The 11,532-nt window shown below is 46.5% G+C and overlaps 1 protein-coding gene across 1 annotated transcript; it reads left to right on the top strand.

Annotated features, from left to right (window-relative positions):
- The first annotated feature begins 910 nt into the window (after positions 1-910).
- On the top strand, positions 911-8,819 carry LOC103188705 (RNA-binding protein 38-like). Its single transcript, XM_042338799.1, has 4 exons — positions 911-1,110; positions 6,178-6,301; positions 6,720-6,774; positions 7,435-8,819. Exons 1-4 carry the CDS (start codon positions 952-954, stop codon positions 7,577-7,579), a joined length of 483 nt encoding a protein of 160 aa, XP_042194733.1. The 5' UTR covers positions 911-951; the 3' UTR covers positions 7,580-8,819.
- The last annotated feature ends 2,713 nt before the right edge of the window (positions 8,820-11,532 follow it).

Here is an 11,532-nt window from a genome sequence, read left to right on the forward strand (position 1 = left end):
CTCACACACACACAGAGCTCACACTCACTCACACACACAGCTCACACACACACACACACAGAGTTCACACTCACTCACACACAGAGCTCACACTCACACACACACAGAGCTCACTCACACACACAGAGAGCACACACAACACTCACACAGAGCTCACACACAGAGCTCACACTCACAGAGCTCTCACACAGATAGAGCTCTCACACACACAGAGCTGTCACTCACTCTCTCACACACTCACTGGCCCAATCCTGCAAGTGAGTAGCCACACACCTCAGCTCTCCGACCCCCCCCCCCTCCCTCTCCTAACCCCCCCCTCCAGAGCCCGTCTTGTCACACACTCCTCCTCTCCCCATTCATTTACACACAAAGGGGAGATTTTCACGTGTTGGGGGAGAGAGAGGAGGAGAGGAGAGGGGGAGAGAGAGAGAGAGAGAGAGTGAAAAAAAATAGTCTCTATTAATAATATTAATTAAAACCTCCCTTTAAACTTTGCAATTACGTCATTGTCTTCCGCCCTCCGCACAGAGAGTTGCATTTCGCTCTCTGTGTTCTGCCCTCTCTCAGAGCTCTGGTGTCTCTTTGTATTTTTTTTGCTCCTTCTTCCTCCCCCCAACCCCCTCCTCCCACCACCCCCCCACCCCCCAACCCCCTCCTCCACACCCCCAACCCCCTCCCCCCCCCAACCCCCTCCTCCACACCCCCCAACCCCCTCCTCCACACCCCCAACCCCCTCCTCCACACCCCCCAACCCCCTCCTCCACACCCCCCAACCCCCTCCTCCACACCCCCCAACCCCCTCCTCCACACCCCCCACCCCCTCCAACCCCCTCCACCCCCCCCCACCCTCCAACCCCCACACCCCCTCCTCCCCCTCTCTTTCTCTCTCTCTCCTCCTTCCTTTCTCTCTCCCCCTCTCTCTCCCTCTCCCCCCCTCTCCCGGTGTCAGTGATGAACAAGGACCGGGTGTTCCGCAAACTCTTTGTGGGGGGTTTACCGTATCACAGCAACGAACTCTCCCTCCGACGGTATTTCCAGCGTTTCGGGGACATCGAGGAGGCGGCGGTGATCACCGACCGACTGACCGGGAGATCCCGAGGCTATGGCTTTGTGAGTACCTCTGATACGAACCCACGTTACGAAACGCAAGTGGTCCTTTTCCTTTTGCACTCACTCCCTCCACTCTCTCCCCACTCTCCCCCCACACTCTCTCCCCACTCTCCCCCCCCCCACTCTCCCCCCCACTCTCCCCCACTCTCTCCCTCCCACTCTCTCCCCCCCACTCTCTCCCCCACTCTCTCCCTCTCTCTCCTCCCCCACTCTCTCCCCCACTCTCTCCCCCCACTCTCCCCCCCCTCTCTCCTCCCCCACTCTCTCCCCACTCTCTCCCCCCACTCACTCCCCCCCACTCCCCTCCACTCACTCCCCCCTCCGCTCTCTCCCCCCCCACTCTCCCCCTCCACTCACTCCCCCTCCGCTCTCTCCCCCCTCCGCTCTCTCCCCCTCCACTCTCTCCCCCCACACTCTCCCCCCACTCAATCCCCCACTCACTCCCCCCCACTCCCCTCCACTCACTCCCCCCACTCTCTCCCCCCCCCACTCTCTCTCCCCCCACCAAAAAATATGTACTTCCTCTATTCCTGTGGGTGTATGGCAGGTATTCGTATTGTTATTATCTTTAGAGAGAAAAGGTATATTTTTGTTTGGGGAGGGGGGGGGCAATGTTTCCCACTTTCTGGTCCTCCCCGGGTACGTTTCGCTCACGAAATATGGACCCAGAGGTTGACCAAGTGGGGAAACTGCTCCCCCCTTCCACTCATCACCACCCACCCACCCACCCCTCCTCCCCCCCCACCCCTCCCAAAGAAGTACCTTTCTCTATAATAAAATACGCAGTCAATTCACTTTACGGCGAAGCGCTTTGAGACGTCGCGGAGACGTGATAAGGCGCTGCATTGGTTGCGAGGATTATTCGGGTTATTGCCTCGCTTGGTGAGGGTACCCAGTAGTCAGCCCTCACTCAGCCCAAGTGGCCATTCTTGGCTATGTCCACCTTTCATGCTTTGTGGTTGACGCCGTATCACCATGAGGAGGAAGCCAACCAGCCACTGGATGTGACGTGAGGCTTTGAGCACGCGCCACGGTAGCGTGGTACTTTGCCAGGCCAGCAAAGTAAATAATGCGCACACACACACACACACACCGTGTACTGCCGTGAGATGGGACGCCATGTTTTTTTCTGGTTTGGAGGGCGGGACGTTAACGCAGGGCGTTATTCATGTGAACGGATTTTCGGCAGAGATCGGAGCGTTTCCGCAGCCAGCCAGAAGAAAAAAAAAACATGGCAACTTGGAAACCGAACCGCTTGGGGAAAATACTCTTTCGGCGTGGTGATGGATTTCCGCACGTGTCAGACTCCCGAAACAAAAATCAGCTTCTCGTTAGCTTTATCAGCTGAGCCGTTGGATGTCCGTCAGTTCGCTTCCTGGGTGGAAGATGCAATATCTATAAGGAACCTTTGACTCAGTTGGGCTCTGTAGCAGTTTTAAAGCTTCCCCCTAATTCCTCGAACTCTGCCACACATCATTATTATTGTTGTATTATTGCCACATTAGACATGGCCTGCACCTAATTGGAGCCCAGAAAGTGGATATTAAGGGATATTTCGCCCACAAAATATAGTCAATTCACTTTACAGTATATTCCGTGAAGCACTTTGAGACGTCTTGAAGTTATGATAAGGTCAAATATCAAATGCAAGGATTATTTATTCTTATGATGATGATGATGATGTGGAGGCTAATTTGGGGGTAAATGAGCATTTCCTGTTTGTAAGATTTCCAATGTTCCTTATAGATATTGTGTCTCCGTCTCGTGAAGCTAACTGAAGGTCACCAATGTCTCAGCTGATAACGTAACTTGAAGCTGAGGTTTTTTTTGCCAGCTGGGTGTCTGACCCACACAGAGCCCCATCACCGTTGAGTATCCAAACCAAGCTGAGATTTCCGTGCTTCCCTTCTACATGTGGAAATCCCAGAGGTTGATTGTTTGGAGTGGAATGTGCACTCTCTACCCTCAGGGGTGCATCAGCCACTATGCCCCGAAACTCTGGAACTCTCTCACTCAATCCTTCCACTTTGCTCCCTCCCTTCTCCCCACTTTCAAATCCTGCCTGAAGACCTTCCTTTTGGATCGTGTTTACGGTCACCTCCCACCCTCTCTCCCCACCCACCCTCCCCACCCCCTGGCTGGGAGTCAGACTCAAGTGCCTGGGGACTCTACCCCGCGCGGAGGGCGCTATATGAATGCAAGTTTTTGTTGTAAACGGCATTAACAGCCATTCTCATCAGTACAGCAATGATCCAAATCACGGTGTGAAGTTCCAGGATTGTCCAGGATCCTAAACCGGTTTCTCTTGCTGCTGGAAGCCACCTGTGGGGAACAATGCACCCGTTCTTATGGAAGGCAATGCTCTCTCTGCCCTATTGGAGCTCGATGGCAAATCCACTTGTTCTTTGGCTCGGGCCGTGTGGCAAGGCTTTCACGTCCTCGCAGTTGGATCCTCTTCTGCTGTGACCCTGAAACAGCATCAGAAGTGTTGAAAGTCGCTGCAAAACAACAACAAGCTGTAAGAAAGAGGCTTGTCCTGGGTCTGATTTGAAGCAGTTCCCACTGGTTTGGTTTACAGGCCTAGACTTGGCCACTGATGTGATTTCCAAATGAAGCGGGTTGCTCTGGCTGTCACTAGCCTGCCTGCCGCAGCAGTTTGATCTGTGTAGGAGGGAGATGTGATTGTAACAATTGCATATCTACATAACCTTAGGTAGATCTCACTTCCTTTTGTGGCTTCAACATGATAAAGACTTGATTGAGGCAGAAAGAGTGGCCGGTGATTTTCTTTATTGCCAGACGATCTCCCAAGCTGATGTCTGTTCTGTTTTCTGATAGATACTTTTCTTCCTTCCTCTCTTGGGAGTTAGATTGTGCTGGGGTACACTGCCTGGGTACTGTTTGGCAATTCCAGGTGTCAGTCTGGCTCAGTTGGTTGCACTCTTGCCTGAGTCAGACGATCGTGTATGTTCAAGTCCAATGTTAGGACTTTGAGCTCATAGTCTAGGCGGACACTGGGTGGAGCACTGCATCATCTGAGGTGCTGCCTTCAGGTGAGACATTAAACCGAGGTTCCAGTCTGCCTGTTCAGGTGGGCATCAAAGATCCCGTGGCACTATTTAAAAGAGAAAGGAGTTTCTCCCAGTGTCCTAACCAACAATCCCCAGATAAAATTGGTTATTCACTTCATGGCTGTTTGTGGAACATTACTGTGTGCAAACTGGTCACTGTGTTTGCTTTCAAATGCACAGACACTACATTTGGCAGTAAATGCTGTGAATTCTTTTAAGACATTTTGACGGTGGATAAAAGCATATTGAACACCAAGATAGATGATTATTATTGTCTATACTAATATAACGACAATGTATGTATGTATGTATATCAGCCAAAATCTCAATAAGCGATTGATGTAGAGACATAATTTATACCTCATTGGAAAGGTCTTGCATCTAGGAATCCATTGGGCATATTTGTTTTCAGGAATCTCCTAACGTTGATGAGCTTTGACCTAAACAAGCTCATCACACATGTATGGCAGTTGCATGTACTGGTGGCCGCGTTGACTCCCAGTGGTGCCGTGCCTTGCATGCGCTGTGGCCAAATTGAGATCCCCGAAGGTTGTGGGACCATTGGACATGATATAGCGGCGTTCAAAACCAAAGTTTTCCTGAACCTCAGCCATAACTACACAAACCTACATTCCAGATCGGATCCTTTGGTTGCAAGCAACGGGTCGGTACAGCTAGTAACAACTAATAAAATCACCCTCCAGTATCACATAAACCTCTCCTCTGAACAAATGTGTCACAGGATAGCGTTGCAAGGACAGATCACCGCCTGGATCCTCGCTTCCTCCCTGGGCCTCAAAAGGTCAATTAAACTCTACCGACACTATGATTAGCTTGGTGAACTCAACGGTCTGCAACAATAAGTCTGGAAACCTGGAAAAATGGCTTCGCCGACTGAGCCACCAAACTCTCTCTGGTAGCTCTTGAGTTGGTGAAATTATTGTCTTGGATTTTTAAGAATAAATGCAGGTTTCTACGAAAAACTAAAATGCTTGCGCAATATCGAGGGTTAAGTAATAGCAATAGTAAAAATAATCCTTTGATATAGCACCTTATCGCCTCATTGAGACCTCTCAAAGGTCTTCACAGAATATACTATAAAGTGTGGTGACTGTTTTTTTCGTTGCTCTTTTGGTCATCTCCCACCCAGCTCACTTCGCCCCCGCCCTCCCCAACCTCAGCAACCAAGCAGCTGTGAAACATGATCCCAACGTGAAAGGTATTACCGAATATAAATGTAATTTTATTGGACTTATCACCTAGTGATGGAAGTGTGTTTTTTTCTTCCTGTCTGTTATTTCTGTGAGTAGTTACTGAATCTGCTGATATCTTTGTTCTTTGCAAAACCTGTCACCTCCTCACCACATCCTGAGGGGAATCCAGTTCACAAATGTATTTCTGTGCAGTTCATTCATCGGTTGAGTAGAGGCACTTAGAGAGAAACTAAATGAACCTGTTCTTACTTCCCCTCCCCTCCCACAACTTTAGCTCTGCCCTGCCCCCAAACAAATGGACTTTACCGTTGCTCACTCCCATTACCTATCAATTGATAAGCGTATCTTAAACTATGGACCTCCACCCACGACAATATAGTGATCTTAATCTTCTTGCTGCGTTCTCAACTCCTGCTTGAATACATGCTTTCCGAAGCTGCTATTTTCAGAAAAGTCTTCTAACGTTAAAACTATGGGTGCTGTCATTTGGTTAAAAACAGACCAGTTCTGCTCGGAGTTGGCTGATCTCAGTTGAGATAGTAGCTTTGGGTGGTGATTCATGTTTTTTTAGGTCAGGCCACATACAAACACCCATCGCCAAGTTTAAGAATATGCAAATTAAATTGAGAGTTACACATTTGAATGTCAGCTGCGCATGTAAATTGCCCACATGTCAGCGAGGTGATAAGGAGCAATAGCAAATGCAAGGATTATTATGATTATTATTACAAACTGTGAGCTGAGTTAACTCCAATAACTGATTATGTGGCTTTGAATTGCAGGTCACCATGGCAGACTGGGCAGCCGCAGAGCGAGCTTGTAAAGACCCCAATCCCATCATCGACGGAAGGAAAACCAACGTGAACCTGGCTTATCTCGGGGCGAAACCACGGACAGTACATTCAGGTATGTGGTCTCAACAAGTCCTTTCGATTGTCCTAAATCCCCCAACATCAGATCCTGAGTCAGAGAAAACCCAGAACATAGAAACATGAGGAGGCCATTGAGCCCCTCGAGCCTGTTCCACCAATCTATAAGATCATGGCTGATCTGTACCTCAAGTCCAATTACCTGCCCTTATCCTGTATCCCTTAATACCCTGACTTGAAAAATATCTATCCACCTCAGTCTTGGAAATGTGAATGGATCCAGCATCCAAATACGGAAAGGATGAAAGGTTTAGGAAGTGGTCGTCAATGACAGGCATTAAACCAAACTTAATAATGACCGAATAGGATAATTACAGACTGACCTCTGTACTGGGCAATATACTCGCCACCATCTCAACATTTTATTGAAATTGTTTCTTTACTTTTAATACCAGGTGGGCTTCTCGGTTTGCAACAAGTTCACTCGGCTCTGCTGCAAAGACCGTATGAGTAAGTTTACAAGTTGTTCTTTATTATAATAATAATAATCCTTGCATTTATAGCGCCTTATCACATCTTCGGGACACCTCAAAGCGCTTCACAGAATATACCGTAAATTAATTGTATTTTTGCGGGAGAAATGCAGCAGCCAATTGCGCACAGCAGCGTCCCCACAGACAGTCCGTGGATGGAGTGACCAAATTATTATTTTTTTCTTTGAGCACCTATTGAGTTATTTCAAACAGAGACAGTATAATGGCCTCCAAATGAATAATAATAATAATTATTCCTATAATAGCCAAGTAATAATAAGTGGCTCTCTGTCTCCTAACGGATTGATTGATTTCAAGTACCTCATCATTGCCTGTAAATCTATTCACACCCCAGCACCTCCCTGTTTCTGTGACCTTCTCCGAGCTCACTTTGGTGAAAGAATTTAACAGGAAGCAACGATTCCAGATTGGGACCAAGGTGGGTGGAGGGTAGGGAGAGTAGGGGAGGAGATGGCCGAAGAGGAGAGTCTTGAGACGTGCGTTGAAGGAGGCAAGGGAGGGAGCAAGACAAATGGACTGGGGGATGGAGTTCCCAAAAAAAAATGCATGTTTAAAAGCCAGAGAAAGACTAACAACACTCGGAAGGTTAATCATCATTATTTTGCTCCTGTTACAGGGTGGCCACCCAGTGCCTGATGCCACAGACTGTTCTGCAGCCCGGCCTGGTCTTGCCCCAAACCCGTACCTGGATTCCAGCGGGGCTCTGTACACGCATTACCCTACCTACGAACATCTCTACCCACATTGTTCCCACTACCTGAGCCCTGGCTACACCTACACAATGCAGCTTCCCATACAGACTGCAACAGCAAACCAGGGGCTGGGACAGCCAGAGCTAACCACACTGCACACCGCAGGGTTTCAGAGACGATAGCAAAACCAACTGCCCTCCTCATCATCCAAAACTGGGCGAGGATCCCAATCACTGATGAACAGGAATTTCCAATCCCTTTGGTTTCCAATATGCCAACTGGAGCTTTGCGAGTACCTCATTGATACGGAGAATACTTTTTTTTAAAAGAAGGATTGTTTTTCTCGCAAAACAAAACATGAAATCTCTCCTGAAATGCGTGGAAATGCATAATTGAAGTCTAAATACTTCCCGACTCGTAGACACTCCTCCAGATATTGTTGTTTTCTGTTCTTCCTTTCTTTTTCTCTCTCCCTTCCCACCCCTCCGTTCCTTTCCTCCCTCCCTCCCTCCTCTACAAAAGTAAAAGTCAGCCTATATTTTATCTTTAGAAATGCGCTGAGTTCTCTCGTGGGCTCACTCACTCAAAAAAATAAATAAGAGTGAGATAAACAACCATGAATGGGCAAAATAGCCATTGGATCCAAGATGGCTGGAGCCAGTTCAACATTCTGCAAGAGGAATGTTTGTTCTATCTTCCCGTATGCCAAACATCTCATCTCAGAAATCCCATGGAAAACTTTGATATCCTACAGCTGGTCGTATTCTGGCTGAATCCTAACTACTTTTCCAGGGACTGAGCTTCCCCACTTCTGTTCAGATCGAGACCTCTATTTAAAAGGAAACAGTACATTGCAATCCTCTACTGTACTTGGCTCAGGATTTTTTACATAATATTAGAAGCGGAATTTTGTACTTGGGTCAGAATTTCTATAATGCGGGAGTGGTAATGTTCATAATTCTTTGCTTGGATCAGCTATGCATCTGTCCAGACCATTGTAACTGGCTTTACAAAGCTCAATAAGTTATAAGATCAGGTAGTCAGTCAGTCAGTAGTCTTTAGCTGCTCACTTCCTGGCAATAGTTGTAGCAGGAACAGCTTAAATTAATCTATAAGAATGCTCAAATGTTCCTTTTAGCTTGTAAACATTAAATTAAATGGAATATTTATAAATATGAATCGTTGGAAGATATTTAATTGTAATTTTTTTGTTGCTTCATGCTAGTTAGAATGTAAATGTATACTTTGACCTACTTTCAACTTGATGGTGATCTGAACCTCAATTAATTAAAGGCACATGCTCTACGAATGATATTTTGTATGTAACTGTACAGAGGTCCTCATTGAAGGGGAATTGCTTTTAGTTCAAATTGGCACAGTTACAAAAAGATCAGGAAAGTGTTGATTCGCACCTACAATGTCGCCATGTTTCTGAATCATGATAATCTTTGCATTAGATATCGTGCCTTAGTCTTCCAGACGTCCCAAGGCACTTCACAGAATATAATGTAAAGTGAATTGACTGTATATTTTGTGGGTGAAACGCATCAGCCAATTGCGCACAGCAGCGTCCCCACAAACACTCGAGGATCGGGAGACCAAACGTTGCTCAAATTTCCTTAAAATATTTTGTAAAGGATTATTACCCCCAGAAAAGCGAACTGATAAATGTCTCTGATTTGTGCGTGTTCTGGTGTGTGGGGCAACATAGCCCTGAAAGCAGGTTAGTATGTCACCATGTGTGACGGCAATGCCTACGGCCCTCAAGGTGTAGGAGGGTGTTTGAAACATCTACTCGGGAAGAAAAACATTCCCACGATGGCGTGTGTGTTTTTTAAATAACTTATGGCTTCTCCTGTTTATCAAGCGCTCAGGTAGAATCATGTCAATGGAACTGGCTGGTGCTACTGTTGCCGCTCACAGCGTTCTGTCTTGTCTCAACAGGCAGGGCGCTCGCTGTCCATTTTAAAGTAAAAATGCTGTGAAGCGCTTTATGTGGCACTGCTACTGTGCTCTTGCTGCAATAATGTCGTGACAATAAGGCTGTGCGGGACAGCTAACTGCCGCGTTTCGTCCACAAAATCCGCAGTCGATCCACTTTACAGTGTGTCCTGCGAAGCGTGTTGAGATGGGTATAATAATCCTTGCGTTTGATTTCGCACCTAATCATGTCTTCGAGACGTTTCAAAGCGCTTCACAGAATTTACTGTACAGTGAATTGACTGTCACTATGACATGATAAGGAACATTATTATTATTATTGTAGTTGAATTCATTGTCTGGACTCGTGCATCAAGCAAGGCTACTTGAGCTGGGCGCTAAATGGCATCCGGCATGAGCGGAATTGTATCTTAATTGCAGGAATCGGCACCTCCACGAGAGGAGGGGGATTTTTTTTCAACCCTGTATGATCTTTTGCACCGAGTATTATTTATTTGCACACAATCTATGTTCCTTCCTTCTTGATTCTCCAATGTCAGATCTGGTATTACTCAGAACAGGAGTTTGTGTTCTGGCAGCATTCACATTGTTATCAAGTACTTTGTTCTCTAACCTTTCTCTCTCTCTCTCTCTCTCTCTCAAGACTGAACTCTTTGAAACAGAGCAAACATTTATAATTTCTAAGTGCTTGTGACAGCTTTTAATTTTCTTTTGTACTTTTTTTCAGAGCTTTGTGGTTTCTTGGTCCTTTTCTATGGTTTATGATCAATGAGTTCCTAATTTAACAGCGGTGTATTTTTTAAAAATGTTTCGGCTGTGTGCCTATCACTGTTTGTGGGACGCTGCTGCGTGCAATTGGCTGCCACGATTCACTCACTAAATATACAGTCAGTCCACTTTACAGTATAATCTGTGAAGCGCTTTGAGACAAGACATGATAAGGCGCTATATCAAATGCAAAGATGATTATTATTATGCCTCTCACTTGCTAACTGTACAAATATCCTTTTCTGTGCTAAATTGAAGGGTGTCACTTTTTCCTCTTCAAATGAGCCATGATTAAATCACTGGGAGTGGTTATTTGATGCCCAGAATATTCCTGAATGGTTAAGCATTTGTTTTTTTCGCAAACAGATTTTTTAAAAAAAACAAAAATCTCTCCATGCATTCATTAGCATTATGATCTCCTAGCAGCAAACTATAATAACAGTCCTTGCATTTGATATAGCGCCTTATCACATTTCCGAGACGCCTCAAAGCGCTTCACAGAATATCCAGTAAAGTGAATTAACTTTATATCTTGTGGGCGAAACATGGCAAGAAATCGCGCACAACAATGTCCCAAAAACAGTCGTGGATTGAGTGACCATATTATTATTTGATGCACATAGATTAGGACCAGAGCGAGTGGTGGCAATGCTCTCAACTGTTTTATGCTTGAGCTGTGTTCACAAGGAAGCTCACAGGGAAGCTCCATCTCTTGAGGGTTCAAACCTGCACTTGTCGGATATCAAATAACCATCTAACTAGTGATTATATTTCTTGGAGAGGGTGAGGTAAGCTTAGCTCTCTCCCGAGAAGACAAATGTTATGACAAAATGTCAGAATCATGTCAATGCTCTGTGGCAGTCTCTCGTCCATTTCCTGAGCAGTTGGGTCCATGGTGCTAATGACAGACCAGCCAGTCTGGTTCATTGGCAGAATTTGGAGGGCACTAGGGGCAAGGAATAAGTGCTCTGGGACGCTACCCGGCTTGAAGGGCGCTATATAAATGCAAGTTTTTTTTGTTGTCTCTTCCCACTCTGCTTCTACTAACCCTGTAAGCTAAAGCCCTAGAATGGGTATCATGGTCCTATCCGGAAAAGCAGTGGGACGCTTGCCAACACTACTCTCAACACGGCTTTAGCTGGTGAAACTCCAGCAATCGCCCAAAGCACATTCCACACACAGACATTTGCATGAGTCGGTGACGGACAGATGTGGAACTCTTTCTGGTTTGGATGCTCTTTAGGGTGCAGATAGGTTTCCGCACGTGTTGGACACCGGCCGGGCTGCCCCCCTAAACAAACGAGGACCAGAGT

This window comes from Callorhinchus milii, unplaced genomic scaffold (genome assembly GCF_018977255.1).
Source record: "Callorhinchus milii isolate IMCB2004 unplaced genomic scaffold, IMCB_Cmil_1.0 Scaffold10, whole genome shotgun sequence".
Lineage (NCBI taxonomy): Eukaryota > Metazoa > Chordata > Chondrichthyes > Chimaeriformes > Callorhinchidae > Callorhinchus > Callorhinchus milii.

What these genes read in the sequence shown, in the direction of transcription:
- LOC103188705 (XM_042338799.1), top strand. Translation starts at nt 952, where the DNA reads ATGAACAAGGACCGGGTGTTCCGCAAACTCTTTGTGGGGGGTTTACCG. An exon ending in GATCCCGAGGCTATGGCTTT is followed by an intron (nt 1,111 to 6,177) that starts GTGAGTACCTCT and finishes TTTGAATTGCAG; the next exon opens with GTCACCATGGCAGACTGGGC. An exon ending in ACCACGGACAGTACATTCAG is followed by an intron (nt 6,302 to 6,719) that starts GTATGTGGTCTC and finishes TTTTAATACCAG; the next exon opens with GTGGGCTTCTCGGTTTGCAA.